Raw genomic sequence first — 21,497 nt, 5'->3', positions numbered from 1 at the left:
GTCTTTCAAGATGCATTGCGGTTCATTAGTGATTGCCAGAGGAGTCCGCAGTGGCTTGGTATATTCTATGCATGTATCTGAGATTCGAGATGGCATAGTCTCGGTTTTATTGCTGGCATGCTTTGAGCGAGAGAGGAGACGTATCTCCTTCGTGGATGAGCTCCACCATGCTCATGAGAGAGCATTTAGTTGTGCAGGACGTGCCAATAGACTTTGTAGAGATAGAGGTAGAGCGGCAATGCTCTAGTGAGATACACTAGGTGTCATTGGAGTCTGTGTAGGCAGAGGTAGAGCGGGTCTGCTCCCTAGAGACACATGCAGAAATGACAAACATGGAGTTCTTTGATATGCTCATGCTAGAGGTTGATGAGTTGGTGCCAGGACATATAGTTCCGCCTATGGGTGAGAGAGATGTAGCCATCCCAGTGTCGGCGTTGACACATCCATACACGATGAGTAGTCCTGATGATGCAGTACATGTAGATAGCGCAGGGGAGGCTAGGACAACGAGGTTTGTGCAGATTTCATCAGCGTTCGGGTGTCTCATGTACGACCTACTAGTGTTGAGGCCCGACCTAGAAGCTTTAGTGGGAGCATTTGCAGCTGGGATTGTCAGTCGTACAATGAATAACACTAGCATGATGCATAGTGGAGTTTTGTAGACCATACAGAGCTGTCTGCGGGATTTACATGCAGGCTTTAGCGTGGATATGCAGGCTCGTCTATCACTAGAACCGTTACGACTGCATGTAGATCGCTTGAGCGAGCCAGTGGGCGTAGGTTGAGAGAGTCTCTCCTGTTTTTCTTGTACATACTAGTAGTTTAGCTAGTAGGACCCACTGTAAACTTATCGGCACATTCGCCTTTAAATGGGAGATTGTTGGGGTAAAGGTGCTTGTGTCTTGCCAGGCCGCCCAGGCTATGGGTGCCCGCCCACAGCTCACCTTATCGTGTGTACATATATACAACAATAAGGAGTAGCTCAAACTGAGCCCTACTTCACCCACACAACGTCTACTCTCTCCCTCTCCCCTTCTCGCACGCACACACCACATCGCATCCGCACCGCGCACGCACGTATCTGCACACACGCACTGTTCATTAAGTACCATGATATGCCACAGTCTAGTGACCGTGATCCTAGGCTTGTTTGTAAAACATGGGCAACACACTTAAGTTTTCCTCCTCATTTCATCCACAAACAAGAGAGGCTAATTTTACTGTCTTAGATCTGTTGAAATGTTATGTGTCAAATAATAAGGGCAAGTGGAAACAATATCTACCCATGCTTGAGTATGCATACAACAATACGGTGCATTCGTAAACTAGGAAGGCACCTTTTGAAATTGTTGAGTGTGGCAAAAAAGTTCCTCGTGTTTTGCATACAAAGGACAAGATTTTGGAAGCAGACCGATATGTTGAGAACATGGATGAAATTTATGCTGAGAACATGGATGAAATATATAAGAAAATCAAACCTTGGAGAAGACTCGAGCAAAGCAGAAAACGGTTGCTGATCGGCACCGACATGAATTATTGTTTTTACTTGGTGATTGGGTACTATTACGGTTTGAAAAGGCAAGGTTGAAGAAGATGAAGGGCAAGGAAAGGTTATTTCCCAAGCTCATCATGTGTTACTGTGGGCCTTTTCAAGTACTTGGCAAGATCAACGATGTTGCTTATAGGTTGAAATTGCCTGACACTTGGAAAATTTATAATGCATTTCACGTGAGTCTTTCAAAACCCTCTGTGGGTGATGTACCAGAAGATATGTGAGATGACGATCAACAAGAAGTTGAGGAACTCGATGAGATCTTGGTACCTGAGCAGATTTTGACACACAAGGAAAGAAAAGTTAAGAGAAAAGTTGCACGACGTATTTGGTGAATTTCAGGAACTATCTACCTATGGATGCAAAGTGGATGGAAGAGAACGAATTGCTAGAGTCACCGCATGTACTGCAGCTTTACCTTGAGGCCTTTGGGTTATTGCCTACGTATTCGTCAACTCAACGTGCTCAAAAGAGGGGTGATGATGGAGCTAGCACATCAAATCTACATACGGATTCAATGCAATAGAAGTGTACAGTGCTCTATAAATGCTAAAGGTATAACATTCAATTCTATCATAGACAAAAATGACAAAAGTATGAAGGTTTCATCAAGTCATTTGTATCTATGTTCTACGATCTTTCCTACGGATACATGTGATGATAAAAGGTTGCTAATCACACTAAATCATCTATGGCATGTATATTTGGCATGCAATCGATGACGTTTGCGATTTCAACAGGGGAGTATGTCACGAGGCTTTGACAACCACTAACCTTAGTTGCTGGTTTCTTTCCCTTGATTTTTATTTAATTTTTGGGACACTCTTTTTGAAGTCACAAATGACCGGACATTGTATGGCAAGTGTGAAACGGTCGATAGTCGAGGGTTTCACCCGTAGCAATGAAGGGCAGGTCGCCACGAGATGGTCGGGCCGATCGACAGTGAAATCCGAGCAGCAATAGGGTGGCTTGGCTCAGTTCAAAGTCATTTAGGCCCCAAGCGACACTTATAAGTTGCTGGGTACTAGGAAATCAAACCATAAGGAGTAAAGTGGACACATGGCAGTAGGAGAGTAACCTGTAGGCCACACACACACACACGCACACTCCAAAAGCCTCATCCAAGAGGGGGTGCCCATTTTTGAGAGGGGGGTGATTTTTGGAGCTCATAAGTGTGTGCGCGTGTGTGGAAGAGAGAGAGAGAGAGAGAGAGAGAGAGAGAGAGAGAGAGAGAGAGAGAGAGAGAGATTGTCAAGAGGGGGTGATCAACCCCCCGTGACTACCATGAGCAGAAGACCCATCACATCTCTTTGAGATGTGATGTGGAAGTGGGTACCCCCCTAGCCCCATATATAGGTGCCCAAGGAGAGGTAGGGCAAGGCATGATAAAAATCCCCATGACCCAACAAGAAAAGGGTATATGGCATTATATATGGACGGTCAGCCCCAAACTCGGGCGGTCGGGCCAGGTACAACCTAGACTATGGGTGGCCAACCCGGAGACATACTAGCCATACAAGTATGCCCTGGACCTGTGAAGCAGCAGAGTGATGTAAGTCTAACACCCCTTCTCAGCACCTGATGCTGAACAAACCGCATGAATCCAAAGATGTGCGGAAAATGATGAAGATGTTTGCTGCGATGTCCACTGAAGGACAATACTCCACGAGTGTAGCAGCAGTCTGGGGTGTCCCAATTGCCGAGAGATTTCCATGGTAAAGTGCCGTCACAAGCAGTGCAACAAATTGCTGTACTCCATCGATGCAGTGTGAAGATACTGCGCGAAGGTCCCAAAGTGAGTGTGAAAACAACTTTTTGTCGTAAAAGAAGTGCCAATAGACTTGCAAGTGTCCTGTCCAAAGGATTTGTGGTGTCTGTAGTCAAACGGTCTGGAAAAAATGGGGAAGCCCATGAACCGTCATCAGTATGCACGGAAGCGTGTTAATGCATGAACCTGTGACCCAGTGTGACCAAGTGGCTAAGGTGTGAAAAACTCAAGGAAGGCGAGATGTAGAAATCTGCGTCGTAAACTCCTTCGAATCAAGGAAAGCTAGACTAAACAGTCTGCACTGTAGAAGCTACCATAAGCCGCAGCAATCACCGATAGACCGCACAGACCACCACCGGATGGTGTCCTGTCAGTAGGTAGGGTAATCCAAGATGAGGGGAAAGCCAGACTCAACAGTGTGTGCTGTGAAGGTCCTCTGAGAAGAGGTGTGGTCAAACCAAGTTGTTTGCACGGTGATCATCCTGTAAGCCAGACTGAGTTGTCTGCGCTGTGAATAATCTTTGAGAAGAGGAAAGGCCAGACCAATTTGTCTGTGCCGTCTTGCCTGTATTTCTTGTTGGGTTAAAGGCCTAAATAATTCCTTTTTGTACATTTTTATACTTCGTCCAGTTTCATATTGAACTTGGACACATTTTTTAAAGGTCACTTGTAATAAAAGTGGGAAAACCCAAAACTCAATTATTGAGTTTTCCCCAAAAACGTGAGCCCTCTCTCTTCTGCTAGCGCTTCCTCTCCTGCTAGCCTTCGCCTCCCCTCTCTGCACACACACTGCACTTCCTCGCGTGCTCTTTCACTTGCACACACCGCCACGCGCTCATCAACCGGTATCAGAGCCTCGATTAGGGTTTGCCCCAAACCTGCAAACGTTGAATATCAGCCAAGAAGGTCAACTTTCGCGCGAGATTTTGCAATTTCGTTGGAGGACTCGTCCCCGGACACTAGAGAGCTCCCAGCAACCCAAATTGACCCAAAACAGGCTGAAATTAGGTCAAAACCAGGAAATTACAGGTTATAACAGCAAAATACAGGTTTTGCAAATGATGTATTAAGGTGTGGGAATACTTTTGTTAAGTCCCCGCTACCCGAAAACACTGAAATTGTCGAAAAACAAGCCCTAAAACAGGTGTTTTAAGCAAATTTCAGATTTGCGCAGGTTTTTGCAAGTGTTTTTATGGTGCGATTACATTGGGGAAAGTGCAAATTGATGCAATCTACGCACATTTGACAAATTTTGTCGATGTATGACCATTTGTGGCTCAATTTCATGCAAGTTTGATGCTACAAATTGGGGCTTTTGCGCTTACATGTTTCTAAAGGCTGTGTATTAGCCTTATGTATGTCTTCTGAGGCTAAAAACAACTAAATTTTTTGTTTTCGAGCACAAATTCGCTCGCTGAAATTTCCTACGCATAAATTTCAGAAATTGAATTTTGTGCCCAAATCGACCTATTTTGCCCCAAATTGCTCCTGTGACCATTTGGAGCTGTAGTGCACATCTCTGTGAGGCTATACTCCGATTTTTGCGCATTTTGCCCAAAAAATTCAGCGTATTATCCCTCTTATTTCGTGCAACTATGGCCTCATCTTCTTCGGATATGAAGAACCTCTTCGAGATTAGGAGGTTCGATGGTACAAGTTTTGATCTTTGGAAAGACAAGATTCAAGGAATCCTATTTCTTAAGGATTGCGAAGGGGCACTTGAACAGGTGAAGCCACAGAATATGACGGATGAAGCATGGGTTAGCATGAACAGGAAGGCCGTTACATACATTAAAATGGCCATGACCGATGAGACCGTCATTGATGTGAAAGGTCTCACGACTGCTTTTGATATGTGGGAGAAGTTGAAGGGAATGTATGAAAATACAACGCCTGTCAACCAGGTACACTTGATGCGAAAACTTGTTGGCATGCAACTAGATGAGTCCAAGAGCGCGGCAGAGCACTTGTCATTATTCGCAGGTACTTTGTCGCAGTTACAGGATTCTGGCTTGCCCCCTTTTGATGATAAGTTGAAAGCTATCTTCTTGCTTATGACCTTACCTGAGTCATGGGAAACTTTGGTGGTTTCGTTGTCCAATAACCCCAATTTGACCTTTGATGGTGTTAGGGGTTCTATCTTGAATGAAGAAATCAGGAGGAAAGCAAGTGGAGAGGGAGGCAGCTCTGTCAACATGGTTAGAGGCAGGACAGAAAAGAAGAATGCTTATGCATAAAGGAGTAAGAGTAAGAGTAAAGAAAGGGGAAATGCAAGCAAAGGCAAGGGTGATGTGACTTGCTATCAATGTGGCAGGAAGGGTCACAAGAAACCAGATTGCAGGTACTATAAAGCTGAGTTCGAAAGGAAAAAGAATGGCGGAGACAAAAAGAAAGAGAAGAAGGAAGTCAAGGCAGCTGCACAGGATAGCTCAAAGGACAAAGAGAAGGCCAATGTGGCTTCTAGTTTGTGATTGAGGAGCTGTCAGATGTAGAGGACATCTTGTGTGCCACTTTGTCAGATGATGATGCTTATGACTTTGATGCCTCTCTAAATGTTCATTCACAGGACATGCAGATCACCAAGAGTGATCTTATTGATGCTTTGTTGACTGTCAATGATGCATCAATAAGATCACCAAGAGTGATCTTATTGATGCTTTGTTGACTGTCAATGATGCATTGTCCCAGACTTGGATTGTTGATTCCGGTGCTTCATTTCATGTGACTCCTATCAAGGAGTGTTTCTCTACTTTTGATGTAGGTAAGCGTGGCCATGTATACCTTGGAAACAATCATGCATGTTCCATTGAGGGTATTGGCACTGTGCATCTCTCCGTAGATGGCACAAATGAGCTTGTCTTGCATGATGTTAGATATGTGCCGGGAATCAAGAAGAGTCTGCTTTCTGTTGGTCAGATGGATATGCATGGTTACAGCATCTTGTTTGACAGAGGATCATGGAAAATGACCAAAGGCTCAAGGCTGATTGTAAAGGACACAAAGAAAGGGACACTTTATTGCATGCATGGAATGGCCGTGTTGGGCAAGTTTATTGCATTGGTTGAAATTACCTCTCACATGGAGTTGTGGCACAAGAGGCTTGGCCATATGAGCCAAAAGGGCCTTTCTAAGCTTTGTACTTTGAACAAGCTTGATGCTAAAGGCACAAAGCTTGACTTTTGTGATGAATGTCAATATGGCAAGCAAGTAAAGCGTTCTTATTACTCTGGTGTCTCTCGTAAATCTTGTGTGCTTGATCTTGTACATTTCGATGTATGTAGCATGCCTACTAAGTCTATGGGTGGTGCATGTTATTTTGTTCCTTTGTTGATGATCATTCTAGGAAAATTTGGGTTTATTTGCTTAAGTCTAAGGATGAAGCCTTTGCTGTGTTTAAGAGATTTCATGTATTTGTGACCACCCAAACAGGTAGAAAGCTAAAATGCTTGCGTACAGACAATGGGGGGGAGTACACAAGTGCTGAATTTAACAAGTTTTGTGAAAATTTGGGCATTAAGAGGGAGCTTACTGTACCATACAACCCCTATTCTAATGGTGTGGCTGAAAGATTCAATAGGACACTTTGTGAGAGGGTGAGATGCATGCTGTCCACAGCTAATCTCTCTCATGGATTTTGGGGAGAAGCTTTGAAAACTGCAGTGCATATATGCAATCGATCCCCTCACATGTCTTTGAAAGGTGACATCCCTGAAGAGGTTTGGTCTAGCAAGCCTGCTTCATATGATCACTTACGCATTTTTGGTTGCGAAGCTTTTGTGCATGTTAGACCTGAGTTGAGGAGTAAACTAGATGCGAAGTCCATTAAAGACCTCTTCATGGGATATGGCGAAGTGGGTTATAGGATTTGGTTACCTCAGCTCAAAAGGGTTGTACGTAGCTGGGATGTTGTTTTTAATGAGGCAAGGCTGCTTTAAAACAATTGTGCCTCAAAGCATGACCATAAAAGGGTGAAATTTCAGCATGACCAGCCACCTGTTAGGCCTATTTTTGACCCTCAGGATGCATCACAAATGGCTGAAAATGTAGATGATCGAGTGGTGTTTGAGTCAGATGATGTTGGACAGCAAATTGAGGCTTTCGAAGGGCATTTGCAGCCAAGAAACAATGCTGAAAATGGTGCTGAAAATGATGTACAGCAGCCCATTGTTGATGATTTTGTAGTGCCACTTGATGTAAACCCATTGCCAGATAATGAGGATCATTGGGTGAGGCGGTCTACTCGTCAAAGACGGCTTGTGAGTTGATACGACCCCTCTTTGCATTACATTATGTTGATAGATGAGGGAGAGCCTGTTACGTATAAAGAGGCAAAGACATGTGAGCACAGCGACAAGCGGGAGCTTGCTATGCAAGAAGAGATTAAAGCTTTGCATGCTAATCATACTTGGGATTTGGTTGAATTGCCCAAAGGAAGGAAGGCTATTCCTAACAAATGGGTGTATAAAATCAAGACTGTTGATGCAAAACCCAAGTATAAGGCAAGGCTTATGTTCAAACCAAGGGCATAGACTTTCAAGAAGTGTTCTCTCCTGTTGTGAAGATGACCACTTTGCGTGTATTGTTTGCCATTGTGGCTGATCTTGTTTGGAAATGGACCAAATGGATGTACATACCGCTTTCTTGCATGGTGATGTGGAAGAAGAGCTTTACATGAAGCAACCCGAGGGTTTTGTTATCCCTGGCAAGGAACATTTGGTATGTATGCTCAATAGAAGCTTGTATGGGCTGAAACAATCATGTAGACAGTGGTACAAGAAGTTTGATCGCTTCATGCTTAAACATGGTTACAAAAGAAGCCATGCAGACCATTGTTTGTATACTAAACGTGATGAGGATGGCAGCCCTATCATTCTTGTGCTCTATGTAGACGATATGTTGATAGCTGCAAAGAAAAGAAGCACTGTTGATGCTCTTAAAGGGCAGCTGAAATCTGTGTTTTCAATGAAAGACCTTGGGGCAACTGAACATATACTTGGAGTGCGTGTTACACGGCAAAGAGACAAGCGCCTATTGTATTCGTCACAAGAAAAGTACATTGAAAAGGTGTTGGACAGATTTAACATGGTTGAAGCAAAGCCTCTTCGTGTGCCATTACAGCCATATGTTAAAATCTCCAAGGATGATTGTCCCAAATCAAAGGAAGAAAGACAATGACATGCAAAGTGTGCCTTATGCTTCAGCTTGTGGTTCACTTATGTATGCTATGGTTGCTACTAGGCCTGACATAGCCCATGCAGTGGGAGTTGTGAGCCGGTTTATGGCTAATCCAGGCAGGTTGCATTGGGATGCAGTGAAGTCTATTATGAGGTACTTGAAAGGGACTAAAAACAAATGCCTCTGCTATGGTAAAGGACCAATGGAGTTGAAGGGATTTTGTGACTCTGACATGGCTGGTGATGTGGATACATGGAAGTCCACAAGTGGCTATGTATTTACTCTTGCGGGAGGTGCTGTTTCATGGTGTTCTAGATTGCAAAAGATTGTTGCATTGTCTACTACAGAGGCTGAATATATTTCAGCCACTGAGGCTTCCAAAGAAGCTATTTGGTTAGCACGCCTATGTAGTGAGTTTGGCTTGCCTGCCAAGGCACCTATGCTTGGTTGTGATAGCCAGAGTGCTATATGTCTGGCAAATAACGCCATGTTTCATGCACGCACAAAGCATATTGATGTGCGGTATGACTTCATACGAGAAGTGCTTGAGGATGGCCTTATTACATTGGTTAAGGTCCATACATCACAAAATCCAGCCAATGCTCTCACTAAGTGCTTACCCAAAGCACAACATCATCTATGCATAGAGATGGTGGGAGTCACGTAGCTTAAAGACGCCATTTATGCCTTTAAGTGGGAGGTTGTTGGGTTAAAGTCCTAAATAACCCCTTTTTGTACATTTTTATACTTTGTCCAGGTTCATATTGAACCTGGACACATTTTTTAAAGGTCACTTATAATAAAAGTGGGAAAACCCAAAACTCAATTATTGAGTTTTCCCCAAAAACGTGAGTTCTCTCTCTTCTGCTAGCGCTTCCTCTCTTGCTGGCCTTCGCCTCCCCTCTCTGCACACACACTGCACTTCCTCGCGTGCTCTTTCACTTGCACACACCGCCGCACGCTCATCATCTCTTGCCTCCAATCCTCCGGTGTCAACCAAAACAAAATCCGCGCCAACAACGCCACCAAACCGCAACTCGGTGTGGCGCTCAATGAAAATGAGCTAGGAGTAGCCTACTGCCCAGATCGGAGGATAAGTCTGCTGTAAGGTTACCGAGGGTGAGTGCAAGCAAATATGAAGGTAGCAATCTAAATGATCAAGGTGAGTGTAAGCAACTCCGAAGGTAGCAATCCAAATGATATGTAGTGTAGAAGAGCAACTGCAAGTGTAAGCAACTCTGAAGGTAGCAATCTAAATGATCTGTAGTGTAGAAGAGCAACTGCACTACCATCCAAGCCAAGCTCTGGGTGACTCCGGATGTTGCCCGCATCTTGCGGGCAACATCTCGCGGGTAAACTCTCCAAGAGAGTCGAAAGAACTGAAGTCCCACTCCAATCTGTAGATCCAAGCAATGAACATGTCCAAGAAGAGATCCAAGATCCTCTCCCTGGGTCCATGTAGATGCTCCTGTGTAAGCAAGTGATGTGACATGTCGAGGTCAAGTGGTAAGTGTCTGTCCATCAAAGATAGTGGTATCGTCTCTGGGAATGTCAGAATCCCATATGCCATGAGCATGGCCATAACTCATGTGAACTCCTTCGATGAGTGCATAGGTGTGTCCATAGCAAACCACAAGTCACCACTCCCTCTAGAGTGTGCAACCGCCGAATGATGGCTCGAATGAATGGATCTCCCAAGGATCGTACCCCCGTAGATGATCAAGCCGATGTCGAAGATACCGTGTACTGCAGCAGTCATTGAGAGATTGCATGGACCTCCATCGGATGGTGTCCTGGCAAGAGGTAACTTCATCCTGTGTGAAAAACACAAGCCAAGAGGCTGCTGTCCACCCAAAAACGCAATTGCGAGGTGATGAAAACGCTGCTGTCCAGCAATTTTCAGCGTGCTCTTACGCTCCGGGTAGGGTCCGGAGCGGTGCAGAGGGTGTAGGGAAGGGTGGTGAATCACTGTTACCGCCCCAAATGGGCTGAAAACAGAGAAAACAGCAAGGGGTAATGGCTGAAATCTGATGAAGACGGAGAGGATACTCACTGGCAATGCACCAGATGCAAAGCCGGGCAGGTGGTGGCGAGATTCGAGGTTCAGAAGCTGAGCGCTGCCCTCCTGCTGCATAAACGTAGGTCATTGCAGTCCACTTTTGCTGCACTTGTTGGCACCAAAAATCTTTTGTTTGCTGAAAAAACAGAGGCCTGATGGGTACCCTAGGTGCCCAGCAACTTGTGGAAGGTGTCGTTGACGCAAAGTGATCAATAAAACTGCCAAAAATGGGCTGAAAACCCAAAAACGAGATGAATGTAAAAAACGCAAATGGATCTGGAGGGGTTTTCCGCGACAAAGATGTCCAGAAATGGTAGTGCTAGCAGGGAAATCAGCAGATATGGTGTTTCTTGCAAAAAACGCAGGTTGAAGGTGAGGTTCTCCGCGACAGAAATGGCTCCCATTTTTGCGCTTACCTGGCTGATGTAAAAATGCTGGCAGATCTGGCTGTAGTTGCAAAAACGTTGGCTGATCCAACCCTTGGGAGAAGAACTTGACGCGATGTAGTGCCTCAGAATAGGCAGAGCCTGAAGCTGCTGATACCATGTGAGACCTGAGCTCTAATACCATGTGAGACGTGAGCTCTGATACCATGAGAGAGAGAGAGAAATGAAATGAAATGAAATGTTATATTAACGTCTTCAAAAGGCCAAAATGACCTATGAGAGAGAGAGAGAGAGAGAGAGAGAGAGAGAGAGAGAGAGAGAGAGAGAGAGAGAGAGAGAGAGAGAGAGAGAGAGGACCACAAATGCAAGATATGGTGAAGAGGGGGTGATCGGCCCCCCATGACTACCATGAGCAGAAGACACAATACAATGATCAGATGATCTCTGTGAGATGTGATGTGGAAGTGGGTACCCCCCTGGCCCCATAAATAGGTGCCCAAGGAGAGGTAGGGCAAGGCCTGATAAAAATCCCCACGACCCAACAAGAAAATGATATATGGAAATATATGTGGGCGCCCAGACAAAAGTGGACGGCCGGCCCCAAACTCGGGCGGCTGGACTAGGTACAACCTAGACTATGGGTGGCCAGCCCGGAGACATACTAGCCGTACAAGTATGCCCTAGACCTGTGAAGCAGCAGAGTGGTGTAAGTCTAACAATAAGTGACTACAGTGTGTGTGTGAGTAGTGGATGTAGGTGATCACAGCTTTAATCGAAAGCTTGCCTTCTCCCTTGTCTCATGTAGTGCGATGATCTGCTCTCGTGCATCTCTCTCTCCCCTTTTGCACATATGGTAATGCCCCACTAGTTGGGCTTCTCAGATGACCATGTACAATTCTGGGGGTTTTATGCGCGTTTGCCGAGGCAAAAGCCTTCTGTACAGGAACGAGATTAGCTAATTGCTAATCCCCCACTGGTATGCGTAGTTCCATAGTTCCATTGTGAAAATGGAGAAAACAAAGGGGAACTGTCCCAATGTATGCGGGAGCACTTGAGACACGTGTAGATGTGTTCACTCCACTCAAAACGACTCAAAAGAGAAAATTACAACCTGTTGTGTTTTTGTGCAGGTTTAGGGTTTCGCACCTAAACTGCAAGAAATCATCCAAGGGGCCTTGAGAAAGCCTTGGAATGCGTATATAGGGATTTGGGCACCAGATAGTGACAAAATAGGGACTTACAGCATGCGGAAATTGACCTACAATTCACCGAAAAGCTTCTCGAATGCAAGGGAAAGTGTCCTAGATGTGTACTTTTGACCAATAGGGATTTTGGCGTCGTTATGTTGCCGAAATTGGATAAAAAACTTGCAACTACAATCATGGACAGGTTTGGACAGCTTTGTGAAAGTTAAATGAAAGCGTACAGATTGTTTATTTGCAATAAGAATACAGAAATACGGAAAGGGGCGCCAACCTTTGGGGCCAACGCGGTGTTGTTGTCTGCTTGGAAGCACTCTAGCTACCAAGCCATGTTTTGTTTGAAGTGTTAAATTCGAATCACAAGTTTATTCATGAAGTTGCTTTGTGTTGTAAAGTTAAAGTAAAAATCGGGTGAAAGCTAAAGTCTACCGCCCTCTAGCGAGTCTGCGAGCTGGTTTTAGGATCAAATCTATGACATCGTCGGGATGGGTGTCTAGTGTCTAGGGCGGATGTAGTGTGAACCTGACTAGTGTGGCCGGTCACTTTTATAAAAGGAGGCCCAGGCCTCATTTGTAGTTATCGATCCCCACTGGCAGAGAGCTAGTGGTAAGCCCATGAGGTTAGGAGTGCGTGAGGTCACCGTGAGGAGGTGAGACCGGGTGGTATGGGACGCTTGGTCTTACAGGTGCATGCCTACATCCTCGGATGCTGACCCTAGCAAGGAGCTGCCGGATGGTGGCTATGGTTGGGTGGTTCTTCGATGCGTGCCCATAGGCGGTCCGTGTAGCTGGGAGATCCTCTCTATTAGTTCGTTTCACATTTCTTGCCTAGTAGTCAACCACGACGAGGTTCTTGTGGTACCAAGGGATCCCCAAGAGGACACCACACCCCTCCAGATTGCTTTGGTATGTAATCTTAAGACACCCTTCTAAAGATCAGCGAGGTCTGGGTGTGATGGCTAACATTGCTACACTTGAATATTAAGAGCTCCAATGCGTATGAGATGACTTGATGAAAATCTGATTGTGGAATTGTATGGTGTAATGCATTCTAGAGCATGTGCTGTCTTGTATTCATGGGCATTGGCGTGCATGCACGTAGTGTCTGCTAAAGAATCGGATTGGGTCTAATTGCGGACGATCACTCTTCTTTCAAGATGGGGTGGTCACAAGTTGGTGACGTGGCAAGACCACAACTGTGGACAACTGGTCGAGTGGGGGAACAAACCATAAAGACATGCTGATGTGGACAACTCCCGTAAAATGCGGTAGTGCTAATGTGGTTGCTGTATGAATGCACCCCTCTTTGCCGGTGACGTGCATTCTTTGGCTGAAGCATGTTGCGGTAACCTCCATCGGGCTATAGACCTATAATTGAGGCCATTGTGGCGGTTGCCACATGCACCTTGTTGATGTCTTTGGTGGAACCGTTGTCTGTGTTGTCCTCGTCAAGCTTGCCTTTGGCTTTGTCCTTTCGGGAGACTCGAACCTTGCCTTGGGAGACTAAGACGGTTTCCTGCTCAATGAGAAAATAGCCAGGATCATCAAAATCCCGCTTTTCCTCCATGATTTGCAAGCGCAATGCTCTGGCCGCCATCTCGTACTCTAGCAAGGTTGCATTCCAAACTTGTATTTATCATTCTTCCCAGATCGTACAATAAATATGCGTACTGGTATTAGTACTTAATGTACTAGTTGTTATTTTTACGCACCCACCAATACACATACATGCGTGTATGTATGCATGTATATTAGGTTGTAAACATATGTATGTATATATACATAAGTGTGCATGTATGCGGATGTCTATGCATGCATATTTACATGTATGCAGCCATGCATAAGTAGACATGTACGCCTATTTCTAATTAGTACTTAATGTATTTTTCGTACCGGTAGCAAGGTTGCATTCCAAACTCATATTTATCATTCTTCCCATACCGTACGATAAATACTTGTATTGGTTTTAACACTTAACATACTACTCTTACACACTTGCTGGTACGCATACATGCGTCTGTGCATGCATATTTACATGTATGCAACCATGCATAAAGTTGACATGTACGTCTATTTGTAATTAGTACTTAATGTTTTTTTTGTCCACCTTGTACTCCAGCAACTTTGTAAAAGTACCAAGGCCGCTAACTGAGTACTAGCCAATGCATTATCCATAGCCAAAAGTTGACGTTGGATCTTCGTGGCCGTTGGAGGCCTCCCTATCTGTAGAGCTTTTCAAACCACTGTCCTCAAAGGGCCAAAGACCTCCATCTTTGCAGAGACCACACCCTTTTAGGAGCATCTCAAAACTGCGAGAGACTGCTGAAGAAGTAGCGTTTCAAAATTTGCATCTCAACAAGGGCAAAATTCACATGCTGTTGTTTTGGTGTTTCAAAATGCAAGCAGTCGGGGGCTTTGAAGCGTAGGTAGGCGTCCCAAAACGCAGCTGACGAGGAGGCACTTAAACAGGACGACTAGGCAAGGCGTTTCAAAATGCTCCTTCTACAAGCCCTCTCTTGTGCGCAGCGTTTAAAAATGCATACCAAAACGCAGCCGATGGATCCTGTTGCCTTGCGTTTCAGAACGATGTGGACAAGATGCCATTGGAGCTCCTCTCACCAAGTGTCCCAAGAAGCGTGTTGAAAAACACTGCCATTAGCTGACCCTATCACTAGTGCTTTAAAACATTGGCCTGTGGTGGGGGCCCGTCATAAAATCTATCCAGTAGCAGACCCGCACTATATATGGAAAATTCCACCACATCCCTAGAATTTAGAAAAGCCTCACAACGCTAGGCACAACCACAAAGAAGCCCTCTAAACAGGGAAACCCGAGAGATGACCTCCAAATATGCATGAGTACAAACGTCATACTAAGCGCATCGACGCACATATGAGGCTACAATAAGTTGCTTAGCAAATTGTAGGCTTCTAGAGGCTCAAGGTGTCTTGTGCATCAAGCAGATTGTAGAGTATAGCTTGTTTTCGTGTTATCAATTTGAATTTTTTAAACTTACTTTCGAAACCTTTTGTTGAGGCAAAGGTCAACAAAGTCTGGTGTTTTTTGTTTCTTGTCGCTAAATAGTGGCCCGTGGTCTGAACTTTTAATATTCATTCTTCAAACTCATCTATCCTTTTTTTGTGTTTGATTTTTAGAGTGAGTACGTGGCAAATCGTGACAGGCGGCGAGCATTTGTCTCTGGTTTTACTGGAAGTGCGGGTGAGTTGATGTTTCTTGGCTTGTTATCACGTTTTTTGTTTTTTGATTTCATATGATTTTTTCTCAATATGCAAAATTAAGATGGATTGTTAGTGTAATGGACACAACTGATTACATGTACATCATGGACATTTTGATGTAGGCATTCACATTTTCGAAGATTTATACATATTTAGTCGGAGTCTATTTTGACGTTCTCATTATAGATAATATCAGCGAGCCCAAACCTCTAATGCAACTCTTCTTATCACGATGATTACGTTATCTTTGTCATTGTTTGGTCACTTAATGTATAGCCATACACATGTTTTTGAACGAAAGGAAGACTGTGTCATGTACGTGGAACCACCTCCCTCTTGATTAGCTTCTCACTTCAACGTTCACCTATTTGAAGGCTGGGTAAGCCAAAAAGCAGGATGATTTTTGTAGGGAACTGTGGTTTCGAATGTGCTCCTATTTCTTTTGACAAGACAAATGAACAAAGCACACTGCGATCGTTGCAAAATATATGAGGGAACCATTCAAAGCATGATTTTGTAGGCGTTGTGGTCCAGAGACAGTGGGGGTTGAGATATTGTATAGCTATACTTACCTGTTTCTTGGAGTCACCTAATCCCTCTTTCAAAACACTTGCAGCTGTTGCTCGCATGGCCTTTCAAAAGTCAAATCAAGCCCATGTTTGTTTGAGGATCACGGCACATGCTGTTCCAAATTTGAGCACGGATTGGTGATCATAGTGTGTAATATTGTACACAACAGGTGCTAACCACACCACGATGAAGACAATTCTAAGTTTTGCACACTTACATCAGAGTCTCAACATGCACACCCAGAGTGCTGTTCCTCGCTTTCTATATGTCCAACATGTTGCGACGATAGGAAATGAGTTGAGAGGATGATGCGGATATCAAAGAAAGTCAACATGAAGAGGTTACAATTGCTCTTCCTATTATGCACACTTAAATTCTAGATGGTTGTCTGTCCTATCCTGCCTTGCTGCAACACCTACAACTTCTAAATACTGTGTGATTGCTGTCAAAGGTGCAGCAGAAAAGGTGAATTGGATGACGATCACGTCTGCAACTGCAAGCAAACCTGTCCATGAGCACGGGCAGCCACCAGATCTCGGACCTACCACAGCAGATCTCCACTGAATCAGCCTCTGGTCTAGAGCAGCCCAACGCACGGGCTTTGGGTGACCATAAGCTTGCTGTACCTGCACACAATGCACTGCAGAGAGGCTAGAGGTATGCGAGAGAGATCGCTAAAGAGAGAAGGTGAATACGCTACACAATCGGTGTAGCAGGGCTACAGTGTCACTGGCATGGGACAAGCAGTAGTTGCAGTTGGGCTTGAGTTCACACTGAGCGGACTCTCGCCTGGGCAGTGACACGTGTCAAGTGTTACGGATGGTGGTCCAGTGAACACCGTGGCCAGATCACCACCACCTCAGTTAGGAGACAGGCTTAGCGAGATACATATGAGTGGTTGGTTCCAGTCGTCGGGACGCATCATCATCTACTTTTTGTGTGGTTAGTCATCTAGAGTCTCTCATCAGAGTTGTACACAGCACGTCTGCACCATCCTTGCACAATTGAGCCTCGACACCCTCACTATACCTATGATATCTGGGCTGGAGCTGAGTGTGCTGCCATGCCAGAGCCTGTATCTGTTTCTTTGAGTTTATCGATGCTCGTGCTGTTCATGATCTGCTGCGTCCTACTGTTGTTGCTCTGTTGTTCTTTGTCTTCTGTGTTTTCATTCTGTGGAGTGAGATATCACGCACATTGCACTGAGGAGCACCCACTACAAAGGGCACGACACATTATCTCCGCTACAGGTGCTCTCATTTTTGGCACGCCCGGTGGGACCTGAAGTGAAGTCTCACTCTGTCGAAAGTCGAGTCGAGGAGCTACTGGTTTGGGCCTGCCTCAGCTTGGCTCCGTCTAGTTTTCCCTCGACTTGCTTAGTTTTCAACCTGCTCGTCCAGACCTGCTTGTCTAGTCTCTCGTTCTAGACGTACTTGTCTATTCTCTCGTCCTGGTCTAGTAGTCTCTAGGCTGGGTCTAGTCCTCTCTCGTCCAGGTCTAACCGGGAGTAGGCTGGGTCTAGTCCTCTCTCGTCCAGGTCTAGCCAGGAGGTCTAGTCCCTCGCCTTGGTCTAGTGGAGTCTGGACCAATGTGAGGTAAAGGTCTTCGTGTACAAGTGCTCCAAGCTTTGGTGGCTTTTTGGTTACATACAAGGCAACCAAAAGAGCGACAACCCCCACTATTAAGTCCTCTGAATTATTACCATAGAAAGCGTCAACCCTTCGTGCCAAGTAAAAGTCCACCAGCCCCATTACCCCTACCTTCCCCTACAGCTACCTCCAACCCCTCAACGAGTTCTACACCTCCCCAATCACCCCCATCAATAAAGTTCTCATCCCCCGTGTTACAACAAGCTCCAGTGCAACAAGCTCCTGCACAGACAACCATGGAGGAGCTCACAAGCGTTCTCGCTAAAGTGAACATCAAGTTCCCGACTTTCAAAGGTCTCTCTACAAAGGATGCCGACGACCATGCTCAAAGATTTGTATCCCCCTGAAAGGGGCGAGGTCTCAACAGAGAAGACGCCTACTTAATACTGTTTCCATCCACCTTGGATGGCTTAGCCGACAAATGGTACGATCAGTTTGCAGAGAACCACTTTACAACTTGGGCCACGTTACAACGAAAGTTCTTTGAAGCTTTCAGGCCAGGGGACTTCCAAGAGAAGGTTCTGGATGAGTTAGCCAATCTAATGCTCCAGCCAAATGAGACTTTTGCAGAACTCATGACCAGAACCAAGTCTCTGGTCGCTAAGCTTCCTCAACAACCAGGTGAATTTATGGTTAAGAAATGGGTGGAGAAGACTCTTCCCAAAACCTCTCAGCAAAAACTCAGAGAGAATCTCCGACCTGACGCCAACCTGGAGGAGTTTGTTGTGGCTGCTACTAGGATAGAAGGAGCTAGGAAGCTGTTCACCGACTCCCCTCAGGTAGAGACCCCCTTAGTGTTTTTGGAAAGCCCTTCTGATCCGTTAACTTCTTTACGCAGGGGACTGGAAGCCCTAAAGTTATAGCGAGCTCTTCAAGAGGAGAGGTCCTTCTCTCTTAGACAGGAGAAGCCTCCACATCACGAGGCATTGGAACAGATCAAGCGCGAGCTAGAAGAGCTCAAGTCTCAACAGGAGACTCAGGCTATAGTTTGGTGTAGCTCATGCCGCTCTCCAAGGCACCCTCCACATGAATGCCCCCCTTCGGGTTTACTGCTACTTCTGCGAAAAGTCTAGACACGAGGACAAGGATTGCTACTTCCTCAAGGGATTGCGAAAAATACAACAAAGTCTGGGTCCTACTCTTCAACAAGGGCCACCACCTACATCCAACATGGTTTCCCCTTATGGCCATTCAAACCACATGCCACCCTTGCTGCCACCCTTGCTGAAAGCCCCTCCCATGCAAGGTACGCATAGCACTTTTCCCTCTAAGAGCTTTTATTATACCCATGCTCCCTCATCACCTCAAAGCTTCTATGCCTCCACCTCCAACTCCATGCACCAGGAGCAAGGACCACCTCGCCCTTCGACTCGCCCATTGAATCAGCCCATTTTGTGCTACAGATGCGGGGAATATGGTCATTACCAAAGCAAATGCCCCCTGCCCGAAGGGTCCCCTCCCTGTCGTCATTGCCCTGAAACAAAAGATCATTTCAGTAAGGATTGCCCTAAACTTCGTGCATCCACGGCTTCGAACCCAAGTCAAAGCCAGAATGAGTTTACCTTTCCCAAGCTCAATCTGATAGCAGTTAGCACCGTTCCTCAGCCGCCCCCTTCTACCCACGTGGTTACCCCTCAAAATAAAAGTTGGTAGAGGAGCCAGCGGGCGTCCTCACTCGGGCCCAGAGAGCCGCTCTCGGTCTTAGCATTCCAGCAAGTTCAACTCCCCCACACTCCCATCAGTAGATACCCTGCCTTCAGCTATTAACAAGCCATCACCCAGTGACAAGCAAGAATCCAAATCTTTGCTCTCCGATATTGATGAAGCCTTCTTGGAAGCAGTTTCGGATCCACAGAAGATCAAGGTACCAGAGCAACCACTGGTAGAACAAGAAAAGCTTACAACAGAGACAATCTTGAAGAACACCTTCCAACAAGTGTCCCTCTATGACATTTTGCTGCTAGATGTGAGTTTTAGAAGTGACACCCTTGCTGTTATTCAGTCACTTTACCCCGGAGCAAGTCCTAGTGGCGGGCACCTCCGAGTGCGACCATCAAAGTCCTATATGATATCCCATCCCGCTGCTCCCCTCACTGATTATAGAAGCCCTCATCTCACCGTGTCCATCTTCGGTTGGCAATTCTCAGGAGTGATAGTGGATAATGGATCTGGCATCAACCTTATGCCTGAGTTCACTATGTTGGCTGTAGGTCTACAGCCTACTCGCCTGCTCCCTTCACAGTTACATTGGCCGACCAGCAGACAGTCTACCGAGTGGGCATAGTGGACAATGTGCCTCTGTAGGTACAAGACTTTACCTTTAATTTGGATTTTGTTGAGGTTCGTCTTCCCCAAGTTGAGGGCGGATTTCCCTTGCTCATCGGTAGACCATGGCTGCGACACACTAAAGCACTTCATGATTGGGGAAACGACGCCATGTGGATACATACTCCTGGCTCCCCAATGCAACCCATTCGCGTAGAAGGAGGCATGGGTCTGGTCATACGGCATAGCTCTTTGTCCCTAGAAACCAGCCTCGAATTCGAAAGCCTACTCCACCTGACAGGTCAGACGACAATCTGCTGGAGTGGTTGGAAGCTACCAAATCTTTGCCTGGGGGTACACCCTCTTCCAATGTTTGCAAAGTAACTCAACCCAATAAGCCACCTGAGTCAGCTCAAAGGGTGGACGTCAGAGAACCTACTCACCATGCGCCCTTGGGGGAAGCCTTTGGATTGGGTGAGCCTACAAAGAGTCATAGTAGAGGAACCACATCTTCTCTACAGGAGTTCACCCTCAGCTCAACATCAGCCCCATTGATGTCTGCTTCTCCGACTAGAACAAAGCTCTCCTCTATGTCTAGGGAACTCCCCTTTACAGAGCTTCCTCAAGACGGGATACACCAATAAAATGTTGTTTTCAAGATGGATGAATTCCCCACTCATGATGTCTCTCTGCTCCTTGACATAGCAACCTCTTCACCTACAGAATACTGGAGTGCCATCTATACGGCCACACCCCATCTACCCTCGCCCCCCTCACCCCTCACTACCCCTCCCCCTCTACTCGCCCCTACCCACCTATCTACTCGCTCCTATCCTCCCCTACCCACCCCCTCACTACCCCCCCGCCCCTATCCTCCCCTACCCTCGCCCCTACCCCCTCCCTCCTCGGCCCTACCCACCCCCTCACTCCTACCCACCCCCTACTCGCCCCTCACTACCCCCACTCGCCCCTGACTACCCCCTATTCTCTTGCCCCTACCCACCCTTCCCCACCTCACCCCTCACTACCCCTCCCCCTCTACTTGCCCCTACCTACGTCCTAGCCCCTCACCAAGCCATCTCCTCTCCCCTCGCCTTTACCCACCCCCTCCCCTCTTCCCTCGCTCTATTCCAATCCAATACCCACCTCCTAAACCCTCCCCTACAACCTCTCCAATGTTCTCCTGCGGGATCCTCGGTTACTTTTTAACTGCTTAGAATTAGCGCATCTTCACACATTTTTGTTTACCATCACTTTGCGACTTTTTCGGGGCTTTTGTTCATGATGGGACAGTTTTCAGTTTCTGGTTCTTTCTGGTTCTAGATAGACTATATCTCGTAGCGTAGCGAGGTATATGTACTTCTTCATTAGCAACATACATCTCAGGAGTATACTTCTCGATCACAATCTTCTCTCACAATTTCTTGAGTATGGTTGGTTAGTGTCCTCTCTAATTTCGGTATTCTCTTCTCACCGGGACGGTGAGTGGTCTTGTGGCGGGCAACCTGTAGACATTGTAGCAGGGCTACAGTGTCACTGGCATGGGACAAGCTGTTAGTTGCAATTGGGCTTGAGTTCACACTGGGCGGACTCTCGCCTGGGCAGTGACACGTGGCAAGTGTTACGGATGGTG

General features: G+C 46.1%; 1 protein-coding gene across 1 annotated transcript in view; it reads left to right on the top strand.

Moving 5' to 3' along the window:
- The window catches only part of LOC147459827 (aminopeptidase P1-like), a 213,488-nt gene that overhangs the window by 39,498 nt on the left and 152,493 nt on the right, over nucleotides 1–21,497 (top strand). The window contains exon 2 of the mRNA XM_086511028.1: nucleotides 15,297–15,360. Within this exon, the coding sequence (XP_086367154.1) occupies nucleotides 15,297–15,360 (64 nt within the window). The remainder of the gene's footprint in view (nucleotides 1–15,296; nucleotides 15,361–21,497) is intronic.

The sequence above is a fragment of the Adiantum capillus-veneris genome, chromosome 4, assembly GCF_014529385.1.
Source record: "Adiantum capillus-veneris isolate H3 chromosome 4, ASM1452938v2, whole genome shotgun sequence".
NCBI classification, from domain to species: domain Eukaryota; kingdom Viridiplantae; phylum Streptophyta; class Polypodiopsida; order Polypodiales; family Pteridaceae; genus Adiantum; species Adiantum capillus-veneris.
Note: the sequence above shows the minus strand (reverse complement) of the source record. Positions and strands in the feature narration are given on the sequence as shown.